Source organism: Pleurodeles waltl, chromosome 5, assembly GCF_031143425.1.
Source record: "Pleurodeles waltl isolate 20211129_DDA chromosome 5, aPleWal1.hap1.20221129, whole genome shotgun sequence".
Taxonomy (NCBI): Eukaryota; Metazoa; Chordata; class Amphibia; order Caudata; family Salamandridae; genus Pleurodeles; species Pleurodeles waltl.
In genome coordinates this window covers 202,707,322-202,722,687 of record NC_090444.1, presented here as the reverse complement: position 1 = coordinate 202,722,687, position 15,366 = coordinate 202,707,322, and the positions used below count along the sequence as shown (strand labels likewise).

The window sequence follows — 15,366 nt, the reverse complement described above, 5'->3', positions numbered from 1 at the left end:
GAATCTTGAGAGCACATTCTGTCCACCTGCCTGTATTTACTGGACTTCAGAAGTAAATACTTTTGTCAAACCGTATTGATAATAAAGTTGGAGCAATTAACGCAGCAACGAGCTGCACTTTTTTGCTACAAGCGAACTCCTCCATCAGCAAACTAGTGAAATTCCTTGATCAATCGAATTGAAGGCTGAGCGCAACAATCTCACCTTGCACTTTAACTTAACATCTAGAGCAATTAAACTGTGTGGTTATGTGTAGTTCACTCTGTGTTCTACATTCTGTCATGGAATGCGATGATCTGATCAGAGCGGAAGTTGGTTCCTGGTGCTGCTCTGGGCTTGACATTATCAAAGCATCCGGCTCACGATTTCGTGTTTATGTGGATATTCTCTTCCACGCTATGCCAAGACTTGTGCTTTACGCAAAATGAGTAGTTTTGCACAATGTCCCTTTCATTGACTACCGGTTTTAAAGCAAGTTGAATTTCTTTTTCATATTGTACCATGCTGGATTTTGTAATTGATTTTTATACAATACATATTTTTCATACAATAGTCAGCAGGTACCTTTCAAAACCATAAAATGTGCAACATGTCATATCCTCCATGCCTGCACAGCCAACACCAATGTGTGACAGCAAGACATCTGTGAAGTTGCAGCGGAAACCAGTACCAATTGTGTTGTAATTTAAAATGGGTGAACTTCAGAGTGGCTTCTTGAAAGTGTGTCATGCATTTCAGGTAATGAAGCCCCTGCATCGAGAGAGTATGTATAGCCTACAGTTCCCTGCCAATGAAGTTGAGAAGTTTCCATGGTGGGCTGTGAGAAGGTAGCATCAATCAACAGGCTATATGTACAGTCTGGTCATCACTCCTTAGTCTGTACCCAAGGTGTTGAGATAGGCAGGGATTGGAGAGGAAGCAAGAGAGATCGGGGCCCTGTCTATTAGCTCTCAGAGGCTGCAGCAAAGTTGGAAGTATTGCAACCTAGATGTATCTGAGAGATCGCATTTCAAAGAAAGGTTGGTAAATGAGCTAAGAGGACCCGGAAATTAGTTGATTGGATGTTAGTACACTACGCTTCCTCCAGGATGGGCAGTTAACCATCGGCCTCCAACTTGAATTCTTTCATTATTCAAGATTGGGGCTGCCATGTAGATCCATGGATCCACCTTGAGTAACATGTAAGGCTGACTTCAGATTTCAAATGTATTCACAATAATGCAATTATTAGTAGACCGTGTCTCAGGTCCTTACAGTGTAGAGGGCATTCATAGTGGCCCCACAGTATAGAGTGGCACAGTTATCCTGCGCCAGATAGGCTGGTTTGTTATTGGCCCCCACCATCTCATACCTTACAGCATAGAGATCATCCTGGTGGCCCCACAGAGTAGTGTGGCACTGTTGATCCTGCACACGATAGACTGGTCTTTTATCTCCCCCTGTCCTCCCCCCATCCAGCAGTCTGTGTGAAACCGATGATTAGCCAGAAATATATATCAATGTAGGGAAGGCGAAGCCACCCAGCCTCTGTATGAGCCTAAAGTTTGGGGCTTATCCACTCCTCATACAAAGCCTTTGATCGCCAAAACTACAGAAGTTAGAAGGGAACGAGGGACACGAATCTGCAGCATCCCCAGTACGTATTTGAACTGTGGGACCATTACCATCTTCACAGCCTGCGAGCTACCCAACATTGATAGGTGGAGGTAGGACTATTTTGCAAAATCCAGGTGGGTAAAGGGCTATTAAAGGTAACATGTTATCGTGTGCCATTTTTTGCAGCCCCCTGGATAAGAATATACCTAAGTAGTTGAGTCCTTTCGAAATCCGTGTCACTCTCACTCCCTGGACACTGGCTCTATTTGTAACTGTGGACATAGTCATTGCTTTACACTCCTTCTCCCACCCTCCTTCCCAATTCACACGGGAACAAGAGAATTGTGAGCATCCCTCTGGCACACCACACTCGTAATGCCTCCATATGAGCTTCATTAGTTCCTTTTCCACAGCTAAAGCATAAAGCATGTTGTACTTCAATTTAGTGGATTCCAATTTGCACCAGTTGGCAAGCATAAGGACATTATTTTAGGCCGCTGTGAGGGAGGCCACTGTTGATTCCAGGCATTTCCTCCTAGCGGCATACTTTAGCCTTCCGAATGCACTCTCATTAGAAGCCCTCTCCAGGTGACCTTCCCGACTTCCCAAAACAACCTGTGAAGTAGCAACTGAGTGTTCGCTAGCCACACAGTAGACTCTAACATTTGTGTGTTCACTGCTTCTTTGTCATCTGGGAGACTAGAATTGGTATACACCATATGCAAACAGTGAGAGGCCTAATTCCTGTAGTCATGTCCAAGAGTATTGGACTATGGTCGGGAAGACCCCCGAGCATAATGTCACAGTAGAGTAGAAGAGATAGGGGTGAGTGAGTGACGCACTAAGAAGTAATCCAGCCTCGAGGAGGTATTGTGAACCATCGAGGTGTAAGTATAGTCTTTGTCTGAGGGATGTTTGAGGTGACAGACATCCAACATTCATGTCTGGTTGAAGATTGAGTTCAAGGCAGTATCCAAGTTGCCCCCTGCCACCAGTTTAGTTGCACCAGCTTCTGTGAAACACTATTCAATTAATCAAAGAAGATAGTCTTGCTTTCTACAGGCACAAACACTGAGGTCAGGATGACTATCGGGGACCCTAGTTTCTGTTTTACAAAACAAAGGCATGCCAGCCCTCACCTCAGGTTCAGTCCAGGTCTTCAGAAAGGTGTGGTGGAGAGATTTATGTATCAGGATACCAATCCTGCACTTTCTATGTGGGAGAAGAAGGTCTGAGGGTCTTGGGGGTGGGTGGATGTAAGATAACTGTGCAGCTGCTCTCCACCACCCGCCCTTCCCAGTTCCTCTGAATCTTATCAGCTTAGCTGATAGGCAGATGTTTCTGTAAAAGCATCACATCTGCCATATGGTTGTGAAAGTAATTAAGGATATTTTTGTGTTTAAAGTACCTGGATAAGCTGTTAACATTTATGGACATGACACAGAGGAGTTGACTTCAGGGCGGTGGAGGAGGCATTGCAGGGAGTCAAAGGGAGGATGTGCATGCGTGAGACTATAGGTAAACACCTTCACAAGAAGTGTCATCTAGCAGGGAGGTACCCACCCAGATATAACATGCCCAGCCCCGAAGGCCATCATCCACCTCACCCCTCGAGAGGTGGAGGGCCAATGGACAATCATGGCGAGCCCCCTTCCAGTATATCAGGCACCAGCAATGCTAAAACCCAACAAGGGGCATACCAGTAACACAAAACATTTGTGGCCAAGATGAGCCAACCCCAAACAGTATGCAAAAGGATATGTAGCAGTTGTAAGAACTATGCCAAGCGCCTCAAGTATGTTGCACAGGGTTGTCCTGAGCCTTTTGTATTGTAGCAATCATTGAAGGCAAGGCTAGGTCTTTTGGTGGAGGCGGCAAAGCGGTCCTTCAATGGGGATCTGGATTTATCCCAGCCACAGTCTTAGGACAAAACATTTTTTTTACCCGATCCAGGAGTTGAACAAGGCTTGCCTTGGAGAGGGTGGTGAATGTTTATAATTGGGAGCCTGGTTGGGGCCAGGTCTTCCCTCTACCTGGGAAGAGGTTCAGTCTTTTGCAGAGTGTATTTCCATGGAATCATCTAGATTATCCAGTTAGGCTGAGAGATGGTCCGGGTAAGTGAGTTCTGAGGTGCGGCCTTGTACTGTCACAATCATTACTCCTGGGTTCAGGAGTTAGAATTTGATAGTTGCGTTTTGCAGACGAGGACTAAGGGCCAGCAATCTTCTCCCTTTTATTGCAGTCTCATGTGAATAATCCGCTGAGATGTGTATCGTTGACCCCTCATATTGGTATGGCTCCCAGTCCTTTTTGCCACTTGTATGATAGTCCTCATATGCTGGTGGTGCAGGAGGTACGCTATGATCGCCCAGGGGACATTTGAGGTGTGTGCTGAGGGGGACGTCATTCTGTGCACCCTCTGGAACGCCAGTGACTTTGCAAAGGTCAAGCAAAACAAGGTAGGCAAAATATTGCAGAGGAGTCTGAGCATGACTTCCATGCGCTCCAGTACCGCATACAGGCATATACCATCTGCCAAGTCTGTGACTTTCCTATGCAGTTTCTGAACATCAGTCACCTGCTCCAAAGCAGCCACAATGACCATCAGGCTGCTAGTGCGACCACCTTTAGCAAGGCGGAGACCAATTTCCACATGCCCCTGCAGAATAAACAGTTCCTAAGATGGCCCCCAACCAAGGACAGGACAGGTGTATGTGAACAACAGGAGTCTGGTTACCACCCAGGGCCCTAAGGTAGATGAGCGTAACCAGAGTCTGTAAAGGCTGCAAGAGACTGACTCTGCCACAGGACGTTTTTCCATATACTGGGCCCAGGTGTCGTTGAGGGAGCTGGAGAGGCCCCGTAGTCCAAAAGGTGTTTAGGAGGAGGCAGGCCTGCGGGTTGGAGGCTAAGAGGCAGTGCAGCACTGGAATCAGCAGACAGCGTCTCCCCGTAGCCTATGCAAGAGCAGCTCCCGCTGTGCCCTTACAGGTTTGAGCCACTGTCAAGCCACAAGTCTACAGATACGGCAGCAACTGGGTAGGAAAGGCTTCACCAGTTACAGTCTGGGTTGAAATGGGCCCAGGTATTCTGGGGCCTCTGAGGTATGAGTAGTAGGCAGGGGGTTAGAGTCCGCTGGTCCCCTTAACAAAGCAGGCCATCCTTTCACTGTACTTGAAGAGTGCGGGGTCATGTAGCACTGAAGTCCGTAGCTGCTGCACTCCTGCGTTTTATGCAGGGTGAGTGCTCCGTTAAACTGCTGGCAAGTACTCACTTGAAGCACAGTGCAGGGGGCAGCACCCACGTCGGCGGGGCTCAGGAGGGCCCCTTGAGCTCCAGGTTATGAGCAGGCGGGAGGGTGGATGGGGTGGAAAGTCCTGCACTGGCTATGCAGCTCCTTGGGCGATAGCGAGGCATTTGTTGGATTGCTCTGTCCCAGCACGCACTGAACCCAGGAATTCGGCTGTGGGCCATCACTCTTGAGGACAGGAGAGACCTCAGAGGTCCGCCAGAGCTCATTCACCCAGGCCACCATCTTGCTCCAGAGGTTATCTTTCCTCCTTTTTGGCCTTCTTGCAGTTGCCAGATCAGTTCTCCTTGTTTAAGTCATCAGTTGTGATGCAATTTTTTGAAAGGGCACCAGCATATGTTTTGGCCTCTTCCCTTTGAGACCTCAAACTTGTCCTCACAACTTGATGTGCACGCTGTTCGAGCCAATTCACAGCTGCCCCTTATGGCTCCTTATTATCTAGATAGTGTTCTTCCTCGCCATCATCTTGACAGGGTGTGACAGTGAGCTTCAGGGTCTTTCCCCCATGCACCACCTTCTTCCCAGACAAACTGGGTCTGCAGACCTGGGCATCCTTTCTGCCTGAAGTTGTAATAACATTCCTCGTCAGCCAAACAGTCACTCTGCTGTCATTCTGTGCTCAGTCACACCCCTCTAAGGAGGAGGAGAAACTCCCATCGCTTGGACCCCTATAGAGCACTGAGCTTCTACACAGAGTGTACCACAAAATACCGGGTAGACGACCAGGTGTTTGTAGGGTTTGCTGAAAAGGCAAGGCAGTGTTGAAAAGAATCATCTCCTGCTGGCTTGTGCTCTGCATTAAGATCTGTTGTGCATTGGCTAAAAAGCAGCCTCTAGAAAGAATGCATGCTCACTTTACCAGGGCCAAAGCTGCTTCCACTGAGTTAGCACACAAAGTCCATGTCCTACCTGTCTGGACAACCAGGTTGGACAAGAGGGTCATTTTGCCTGCTCAGTGCTGCAGGGCATTTGTTTCAGTCCCTTCACAGCCCGCCTCTATTGGGTACTATCAGAAATTTCTTACCTTACCTTTGTAACGCTCTTTGTCGTCGAAGCTCTATCTAGCTGTAGATTCCTCACCGACCCTACCATCTTCTCCTTTCCTCTGATTGGACTCTGCTCTTTAACAAGATCCTAGGTCTAGGAATCTGTGCATTGCTCACAACCATTTTGCTATCTAGACTCTGTGTCTGGGGGCACAGAGAGCCTAAAAAACAACTGATGTCACTATGCAGGGGTGGCACCTACAAGGGCCCAGCATGTTATTTCCAGAGTAGACCGCCGCCGGTGCAGACCTGCACGGCGTAAGCTGACAGCGTGCTGAGCTACTGCTGAAATGTTTCCGATTCCAGTCTGAAGCCTACGAATTTCAAAATGTGAGGAATCTGCAGCAGGCTAGAGTCTCTACCATGAAGGTAAAAAACGTATTCTTCTTCAAATTTTAAATAAGGTGAGCCTTGCTTCCTTACCCCACCTTCTGCAGCAGTTGCTATTATATGAATTGTTCATAATGCTAACTTCTTTGAATCAGGTATATGAAAGATCCAGTGCTGAAGAAGAAAAAAAAGTAATTTTCCTCTAACTTCATATCTCCAGCGTTGGTATCTATCCTAGATTCACATGGGGTCCCTTCTCTTCACCCCAGATAGAGGCCCACATTAAATTATTCTGGGTATTGTTACAATATTTACGCTTGTGCTGGAAGCTGAGGTGCAGTGACCTCTGGGATTGGTGACCCTAAGGGTGCATTCCCTCATTGGCTGAAGTTGATCTTTTCCTATAAGGTGAGTGTGCTAATAAAGTGTCACTATTTGAAGCCTTTCAGGCAGTAGTACTCTTATTGTAATGACACCATGGGACCTTAACAAAGCAGACTGATTCAATCATATAAATCTGTGTACGATAGCAACCCTGGACAACTGTAGTTACAGGCACGTTTTTCTTTTAGTTGGTGCCTGTTTGTGTGACTCCCCCCAAAACACACACACACAGCCCCCCTCAAGTGTAGTGATCAAGTTTGGCTATTACATACCGTTTCTGCTTTAGCGACTGAAAATGTAATGCCAGGAACCGAGAACTTCACAGAGTTTCTTAATCCATTTAACATTTTGAGTGTAAACTTATTGTTTCAGATGGAGAAGCTGAAAACCACAGTTGCTCAACTTCAGAAGGAAAATAAAGCTAGCCGTGGTAAATTGGAGCTCTTTACAAAATCCTATAAACAGCTAGAGCAAGAAAAAGAAAGTCTGCAAAAACACATTGCGGAGCAGGAAACTGTCCTGGAGGATCTAAAAGCGCAGAAAAAGCAAAGTAAGATATAAAAAATTGTGGCGATCACATCAATTGTATTAATTAATGAAAGGTTCTGGATTTTAGACTTTTTTATTTTTTCTTTTTTAATTTATTGCCAAAACTGTACATCTTTTTACAACTGATGTCCAACATGAGTTCAGGACGGGCATAGCTGTGCCAAATGCTTAATATAGCCATGTAAATTACATGTACATACAGTGTAAAGATTAGGGTGAAAAGTCTAAAGATGATGTTTGTCTCAGAATACACTTAAAATGTTCTGTATGATAGATTTTTTTTATGGTGCACATCTATCAAACAGTATGTGCAGGCACTTTTTGAGACTGCATTAATTAAGTTGCCATTGGGAACGTATTAAAAAAAAACTCAATGCTGTTAGAGCAAGGTAATTAGTTGACATTCCACGCTCTCTGGTTCAGCTAATGCACATATGAAGTGCTTTCTCAAAAATTCTCACAAACATTATAAAAATGTGAAAGGTTCCTCAGACTGAAAAAATATTCAGTGATTTCTTTAGAGTGACTTGCTGCAGTACCTAAAAGGAGACACATTCCGCTGCACAAAAGCCCCTAAAAAATGTAGTAGTATGTTCAGGTAAGTATTACTATATTCTTGCCTAGCAGGTTTGACACTTAATTTCTCAATAGCCTATCTGTTTTTGATTTTTAAAAACCTTTGTTTTATTCTTCCATGCAGGTGAGGTGATGGATAATGAATTAAAAAAACTAAAAGCTGAACTTCAAGAATTAAAGGAATATGCAGACGAGAAAACAAAGGAGGCAGAAGAAAGCATTGAAAAGTATTGTGGGCTTTTGGTCAACCAGCATAAGCTAGAGGAAGCCAATGAAATGTTACAGAACCGTGTGGACTTCCTCACTGCTCAGCTAAAACCTGCCCACAGGCAAAGTACTGTCACTTCTCTGTCACCTGAAAAAGCATGCGACAAAAAGACTCCGAAGGAGAAAAGGTTATCGAAGGGCCCTTCTTCATTAGCTGGTAAGAGGCCAAGAGCCCAGGAAGGCAAGGAAGATGAGAAAGGACTGAAAACGAACACACCAAAGAACATGACGAAAAGGGCAAAAAGCAAGATAAATTCTGATGCCTTACATAAAATTACCAACGAAGATGGTGAATACATGCTTGAGGGACTTCCAAGTGTTGTTCAGAAAGGTAGGAGAATTTAATAAGGAGTAGATACTTCAGTTCTTAGATTGGGGAATTCTTCCAAAATGTGTATCTTTTTAAAATTTTCAGCAATTCTTATATTTTAAATGAGTACCCTAAAGGAATTCTTCAAAGTGATGTCTATGTTCAATTGGATATTACAAAAGGTCATACAAACTATTTCAATATTTATATCACAAGTCTAACCCTGTCAGTTCAATTGCGAGGTCCTGATTAGCCTGCCCTACCCTCTGTTTGACTACCCTAAATGCCAGATGTAATTATTTATAGTGAGTACATAAAACAAACATGATTCTCTGCCCTTGTTCCTTCCGTCTCAATTCATAAAACTCTAGTAATGGAAGATCCAGTTTAACACATGCATGGTCACTCACTCTGCCAGTAGGTAGCATAAAGAGCCCATATAACTGGGCCAACTTGGGGGTTTCATTCTACCTACAGTCACCTATAACAGATTTTTATTGTAACTCTATAAATAATATGGCCTTATCTGATAGCGACTTCTAGTTGAAGATTCCTTACCCTGGAATTTCCTACAGGCGTCAGCTTGATCTAGAGAATTTTCTGAACAGTACCTTTGCGCACCGTTAGGTGGCATCGGTTTGCTCCACATCCGTCATCTGCATCGTCCGCGCCGGATATGACGTTGCTGGTCCTTTATAGGCGCCACCCCAGTGCTCTGACATCAGTTCTTTTCTTTCTGCGCTATCTAGGCTGATCCAAAGAGCGCAGTGGGGAGCAGTAGCACAGGAGGGTTCTGCACCCGAACCTGCGTGGAGATTGAGCAGCGGCAGTTGACCGCTTTTGACCTTCCGCCTGAAGTCAGTAGAGTTATCTTGGCAGCCATGCATCCTCCACCAAAACTGTATACTCCTGTTGTTTGAAGAAATTTGTGGCATGGTGAACAAATACGTCTGACTCCCTTTCTGCCCCTCTTTCTGAGGTTCTGCTGTTTATACTTTCTCTGGCCCAACAGGGCTCTGCTACCAGTATTCTCAAAGGCTGTTTGTCTGCAATGTCTGCTGTTTGACTATTGTAAATAGGTTCCTTAAAGGCCTTACACACATGATTACACCAGCCCCATTCATTACGCCCAAATGAGATTTGAATTTGGTTTTGACATTTCTGACATGCATTCCCTTCAAGCCTCTCCACAACTGTCCTCGGGCTTCTCACTTTGAAAACCGCCTTCGTTGTGGCCATTACATCTGCCTGCAGAGTGAGTGAGCTGCTGGCTTTATCATTTAAGCCGCCCTACCGTTCCATCTATTGTGACAAAGTGGTGCTTCGGTCTAGGGCTTCTTTTCTACCAAAAGTGTTTATGCCTTTTCATGTAGGACAATCCATCACCTTGCCTACTTTTTACACATCCCCACATCCCCCTAAGGAAGAGGAGAGACTCCACCGCTTGGATCCAAAAAAAGCTTTGTCATTCTACCTTAATCATACAAAAGCTTTCCGGGTGGAGGATGGTAGCAATGAGGATGGCTCAGCAAAGACGTAAAAGGATGCCCACATGATGATAGAATCGCTTTGTAGAAAAGAACCAGTATCCTTTGTTCTTGTGAACCCACGACTGCACCAGCTACTGTCCAAGACCAGTGTCAGCAGGCAATTGCCGCAAGCCCACCACTCTGGTACTTGAACTGCAGCTGATGCAGTCAGAGTTCCAAATAAAAGATTTGGAAATCAACAACAGAGCAACAATGTTTTCTGTAACAAACATACAGCGTAGATTAAAAGTAAATAACATATTACAATGATCACCTCTTTGATAGTTATGTCGTTGTGAAGAAAGATTGGGCAGTGCAGAAGCGGACTGTCTCCAGATGGGTTGTAGTCTGCATTAAGATTTGCTACGCACTGGCCAAAAAGCAACCCTCTTGTATGCTTGTTGTACTCGAGCTACAGCTGCGGCCACTGCGTTAAGTTGCTGTGATCTGACAGTGATATCTAGCTGCAGAGTCCTTTCTTTAGAATCTTCCCAAGGCGCGAGCCTGGATCCGGCCACCTTTTTCCCCCATAGCACATCTGCGACTCGCTAGAGGGTGCCGAGCAACTCCATAGCGACGTCTTCCATCGGCTGTGACGTCAGTGGAGTCTATATAACTCCCTCGTCTATGTCAATTTCTTCTTTAGCTCGCTTGCAATGCAGATCCCGTAATGGTTGGCAAGCCGTTTTCAACCTACTTTGACGTTTTCGTCAACGGAACAGTGTGCTTTTTCCTGTCTATATCTTCTAGGTTCAAAGCCTGTGAGTCCCGTGGACGACAAATGTTGGTTACGGACCACCACTTGATTTGTATGTGGTGCCTGGGCAAGTACCAGGATGCCGTAGATTGCGACTCTTGTTGCCAGCTTTGGCCGAAAGCTCTGAGGGAGTGTTGTATGAAGCTTCTGGTGGTGTGGATGTCCGCAATTCCACCATCAATCAAGGTATCCTTCTTGTACTGATGTCCGTTTGAGGGCCATTTCAAGGAGTCATTCTCGTGGTCTCTATTCTCCATCGACTTCACGAGGTAGGTCTTGACGCAAGTGGTCGAAGTCACTGAAGTTGTTGACTTCACTGGTTACAGCCTCCCACCATGCTTCGGTTGCTGAATTGAGGTCAGAGTCAACCCAGAGTCTCCCCCCTTTTTCCATGAGCTGGGCGACTCTAAACCAGATGCTTGAGTATTATGTTTTCCTTCTTGTTATCTTTGGTGAACCTCCTCCCTCTAGAGTGCCTGGGGGGTCCCAAGAAGTTGCAGAGTGCCTTGACTGTGTCCATGCTGGCGGGTTCGCCACATTCTGGAGAGTCCTGTCATGCTTATCCTTCTGAGGGACATGGGGGAGAGGAGGTAGAGCAGTTGGATATTCATCAGCCTCATAGAGAGGACAGTTGGCTAGCTGACCTAGCTGCGGTTGGTGACTTAGATTCTTCCCCAGCCTCAGGCCTACCTCCCCCGCTAGTACTTCTCTGGCTGTCTATATAGTTGTAGGAAAGTCCCTCTTCCTGGCATGGTTACTCCTACTTTTTGCCTGTTGTCAGTGTGCTCAGACTATCTCCACTGGGATCCTGCTAACAAGGACCCCAGTGACTGCTCTCTCCTCTAAATTCGGTTGTCTGGGTACACCCCACAATTGGCATACTGGTGTACCCCTGTGAGTCCCTAGTATATGGTACTTGGGTACACAGGATACTTGCACACAACGGGGTCGCCCCCATGGGCTGCAGCATGTATGATGTCACCCATGGGAGCCCACGCAAACTGTGTGTGTAGGCCCGGCATTTGCAGCCTGTGAGAAAAGATGCATGCACCCTTTCACCGCTAGTCACTACCCCAGGTCACTATGGTAGGACCTTCCAGTCCTAAGGGCAGGGTGCAGGTCCCTGAGTGTGTGCGGGCACCCCTGCTTGAGCAGAGCTGCCCTTACGTACTCCAGTTCCAATTCGCTGGACTTAGTAATTGCAGGGGAAGCCATTTTTGCTATGTACTGGCCATAGGTCACTACCTATGGTCCAGCTACATAATGGTCACTCCGAACCGAGGCATGTTTGGTATCAAACATGTCGGCAATCTACCCCAATACTAATGCCAGTATTGGTGGCAATATCCCATGCACTCTGGGGGCTGCTTAGAGGACCCACCAGCATTGCTCCTAACAGTCTTTCAGGCTCTGCGAGCAGCCCACAAGTTATCCTTTATGCTCTGTTAATATTTCTTGGGTTCTCACATTCATTATGGGACTCATTGGCAAGCATCTTGCTTATGCTTCCGGATGATTTCAGTAGCACTATTGATATGATTCAAGACAGCCAGCAAGCAGCTAAACTAATCATTTGCTGTGGTCTCGATACTACTGACTCTGTGGGTCGGCCATGGTCTCTTAAGTTGCACTACGTTGCTGTGCGTGATTACGCACCTCTGAATATTCAGAGGCAGTTCAAGTCACATTGATTGATATGTCTTTTGATGGTGCCCATTTATTTGGTGCACGAGCTGACTCCACTTTAAGGCATTTTTGTGACAGGTGTGGAACAGCAAATTAGCTGGGTTACTCTCTACCCCTTTGCCTAGTTAACCCCCTACAGTCCAGTACAGGAGGTATTATTTGTCTTTACTTGGTTCATCTGAGCTATGCTTTAGCAGTGCTGTAAGACTTTTTCGGTTTTATGTCTGTTCCACCTAATGGTGGCACCTGGCAGGTGTTATTTTTCTTTAAGTTGTCATGGATAGAGTATTGGGATGTATATTACCCTGTAACCCTACGGAGATTTCATGCCTGACGCTTCAAGGCTACTTTTATTATTATTATTATTGTTAGTGTGAAAGTGGTCGTTCACTTCGTTTGTCAATAACAGTTTCTTATCAGTTTCTCTTTTTGATTCTTTGCAATACCTGATATAAAGATAATGTTGTTTACTCTGAAGGAGGGCCAGTGCTCAAGAGTTGATACCTTCATGGTACGCCCTTACTCTAAATGGAGTGTTGTTTTGTATGCCCGGTGAGCATTAAAAAAAAGGAACTTGTAATGTTAACTCCATGGGAGTAGCAGTATATTATTCCTGTCACATTTTAAGATAATCCTCTTATTATTTCAGACGACCTTAGGTTCTTTATAAGGATTATACATCACTGAGGGTGTCTGTTTATTAAGTACTACTTGTACTATCAGTCAAGGTAGCTGTTGATCTACACTATTTGTTATGTACATTCTACATTTACTTGTGCTATGGTAGGATCAGTTTTCTACTTTTGGTTGAATTGATGCATTAGAAACCAGAAAGTATAATCTTGGGGACTTTAAGACGGTATTTGCTTTGGTCGTAGAGGTTTTATATTGGATAGCCAGTACAGTTTGATGGATTTTCTACACTTTGGTGTAGACAATTGCATAGTAATGTTCTTTGAACATTATTCTTTCTTTTTTCTGGCTTATGTCAAGTTATCATGGGTCTTCATTGAGATGTATTTCTCTGTCCATTCTGTTCACTCTCTTGTATAGGATAATTAATGTTATTGACTCTTTAGGAGTTACTGTGCGCTTTTGCATTTTCCTTCTAGGCTTTCTGCTTTTAGGAAGGGTTTTTCCCTCTTTAGGAATACTTTTTCTTCTCTATGAAAATATTTAGATCTGTTGTGCATTTAGTTCTTAATGCCTCATATAGGTAAAACTGTTTTCATCGTGACCTGACTCTGCTTGTTGTAGGTTGGGTTCACAATTTGAGACTCTCATAAAATGGAATATAGATTTTTCTTTTTCTAAGAGTATTGTTTATTTTCGTTTTTTGCATTATTGTCAGCTTTTCTAGTTAATCTGTAGATGAGTCTTATTCATTATAAGTGACACACACACACACACACACACACACACACACACACACACACACACACACACACACACACACACACACACACACACACACACACACACACACACACACACACACACACACACTCTTCATTGAATACTACACAGGCATTTGTTTATTTTCCTATGTCAGAAGGTATGTATATTAAGAATATCTTGAAGATGGTTTTATCATCTCGAGCTACTTTTCTTGGAGACAACTGTATTTATGTGCCAAATGGTTGCTATTGCTGTCTTCAACTTGTTTTTAAAGAGGACAGTTGTATGTTTTCTCTGCAAGAGATAAAATATTATATGTGTGTCTTTAAACGTAGGGCTAGTTTGTACATACCCTTAGAGGGTAAGAGGTATTGCTCAATAGCATGCTATGCTACTCTGTGTTCCAGCAGGTTGGAGGATGCAGTTACGGTCTACATGTAAGAACAAATAGATTTATATTCACTAACCCATTTGGAATACTGTCCTATGGTCATGGGTAGTTTGTGCATTGGTTCGCATCTCTTTAAGGGAGTGAGTAGTTTAATATTAATTCTGTTGGTTCACCTCTAACACAGGTTGGTCATACTAACATGGATTTTGTTTATTCCATGCTTTTGAATGTGACTCCTCACACATGGTCCCCTCACAAGCCCTATGTGGTGAAATTTGTTAGAGCTCACCTAAATTATAATAAATGTCCGGTCTTTAATTGTTCTACACCGTTTTTTGTAGGGACAGATTTATTATGGTCTTAATCATGGGTAATGCTGTCTCTGTGCTCTTAACATTTTTATGACTTTTTCTTACTGTGGTCCTTTACACAGTTCTTTTAGCAAAGCGGATGTGTTTCCTCATAGATATTCTTATGAACGCACCCTCTATTTCTCTTGATTAGACTGGTTTTATTCTGGTTACAGTCTCTCCATATGATTGGGTCACTTATGACACACAGTTGACATACTAACATGAATGAGCCTATCCCATGTTTTTCATGTTTTATGGTTTTATTTACCTGTGGTTCCTTCCAGAGGTTTTGATGTTGTAGAGTATATTATTACTCATCTTAGTAACTATAATTGTCTGGTCTTTTTCGCTTGATCTAGACCGATTTTCTGATAATCAGAGACTTTTATGAAGGATCTGCACCTTGAGTTAAAAATTCAGTGATTACTTGACACAGGGGTGTCTTGTTCTAGCACACTGTTTCTAATGTGACTACACATTTTGAATGTGGAAAATAGCCATGGAAGAAACCGACATCGATGTGTCGGTGAGGGGCTTATATAGACTCTGCTGACGTCACATCCGGTGGACGATGTTGATACGGAGTCACGCAGCGCCCTCTTCTGAGACGCAGACGTGCTATTGGAAAAAAGTTTCCATGTTTAGGGTCGTCGTGCCTAGGGAAGATTCTAAAGTGAGAAATCTGCAGCTAGAGCCTGTCTCTACCAGATAATGTGTTAGCAAAGGTAAGTCATTTGTTATTCCTGTCCATCATATCTGTCAGGCGGCAACGTAGGCATCCTTGCACACGTTCACCAACCACTGCTGCCTGGACAGTCAGGTCCGTAGTGACAAGTACTTTGCTTGAATGGTCCTGAAGGGCTTTCTAGTATGATCTTGGCTCA

General features: G+C 44.5%; 1 protein-coding gene across 2 annotated transcripts in view; it reads left to right on the top strand.

Moving 5' to 3' along the window:
• CENPF (centromere protein F) overlaps nt 1–15,366 on the top strand; it is a 364,724-nt gene that overhangs the window by 277,381 nt on the left and 71,977 nt on the right. For both annotated transcript variants that reach the window (XM_069233898.1, XM_069233897.1), the window contains exons 17-18: nt 7,039–7,216; nt 7,916–8,389. In XM_069233898.1, the coding sequence (XP_069089999.1) occupies nt 7,039–7,216; nt 7,916–8,389 (652 nt within the window). The remainder of the gene's footprint in view (nt 1–7,038; nt 7,217–7,915; nt 8,390–15,366) is intronic.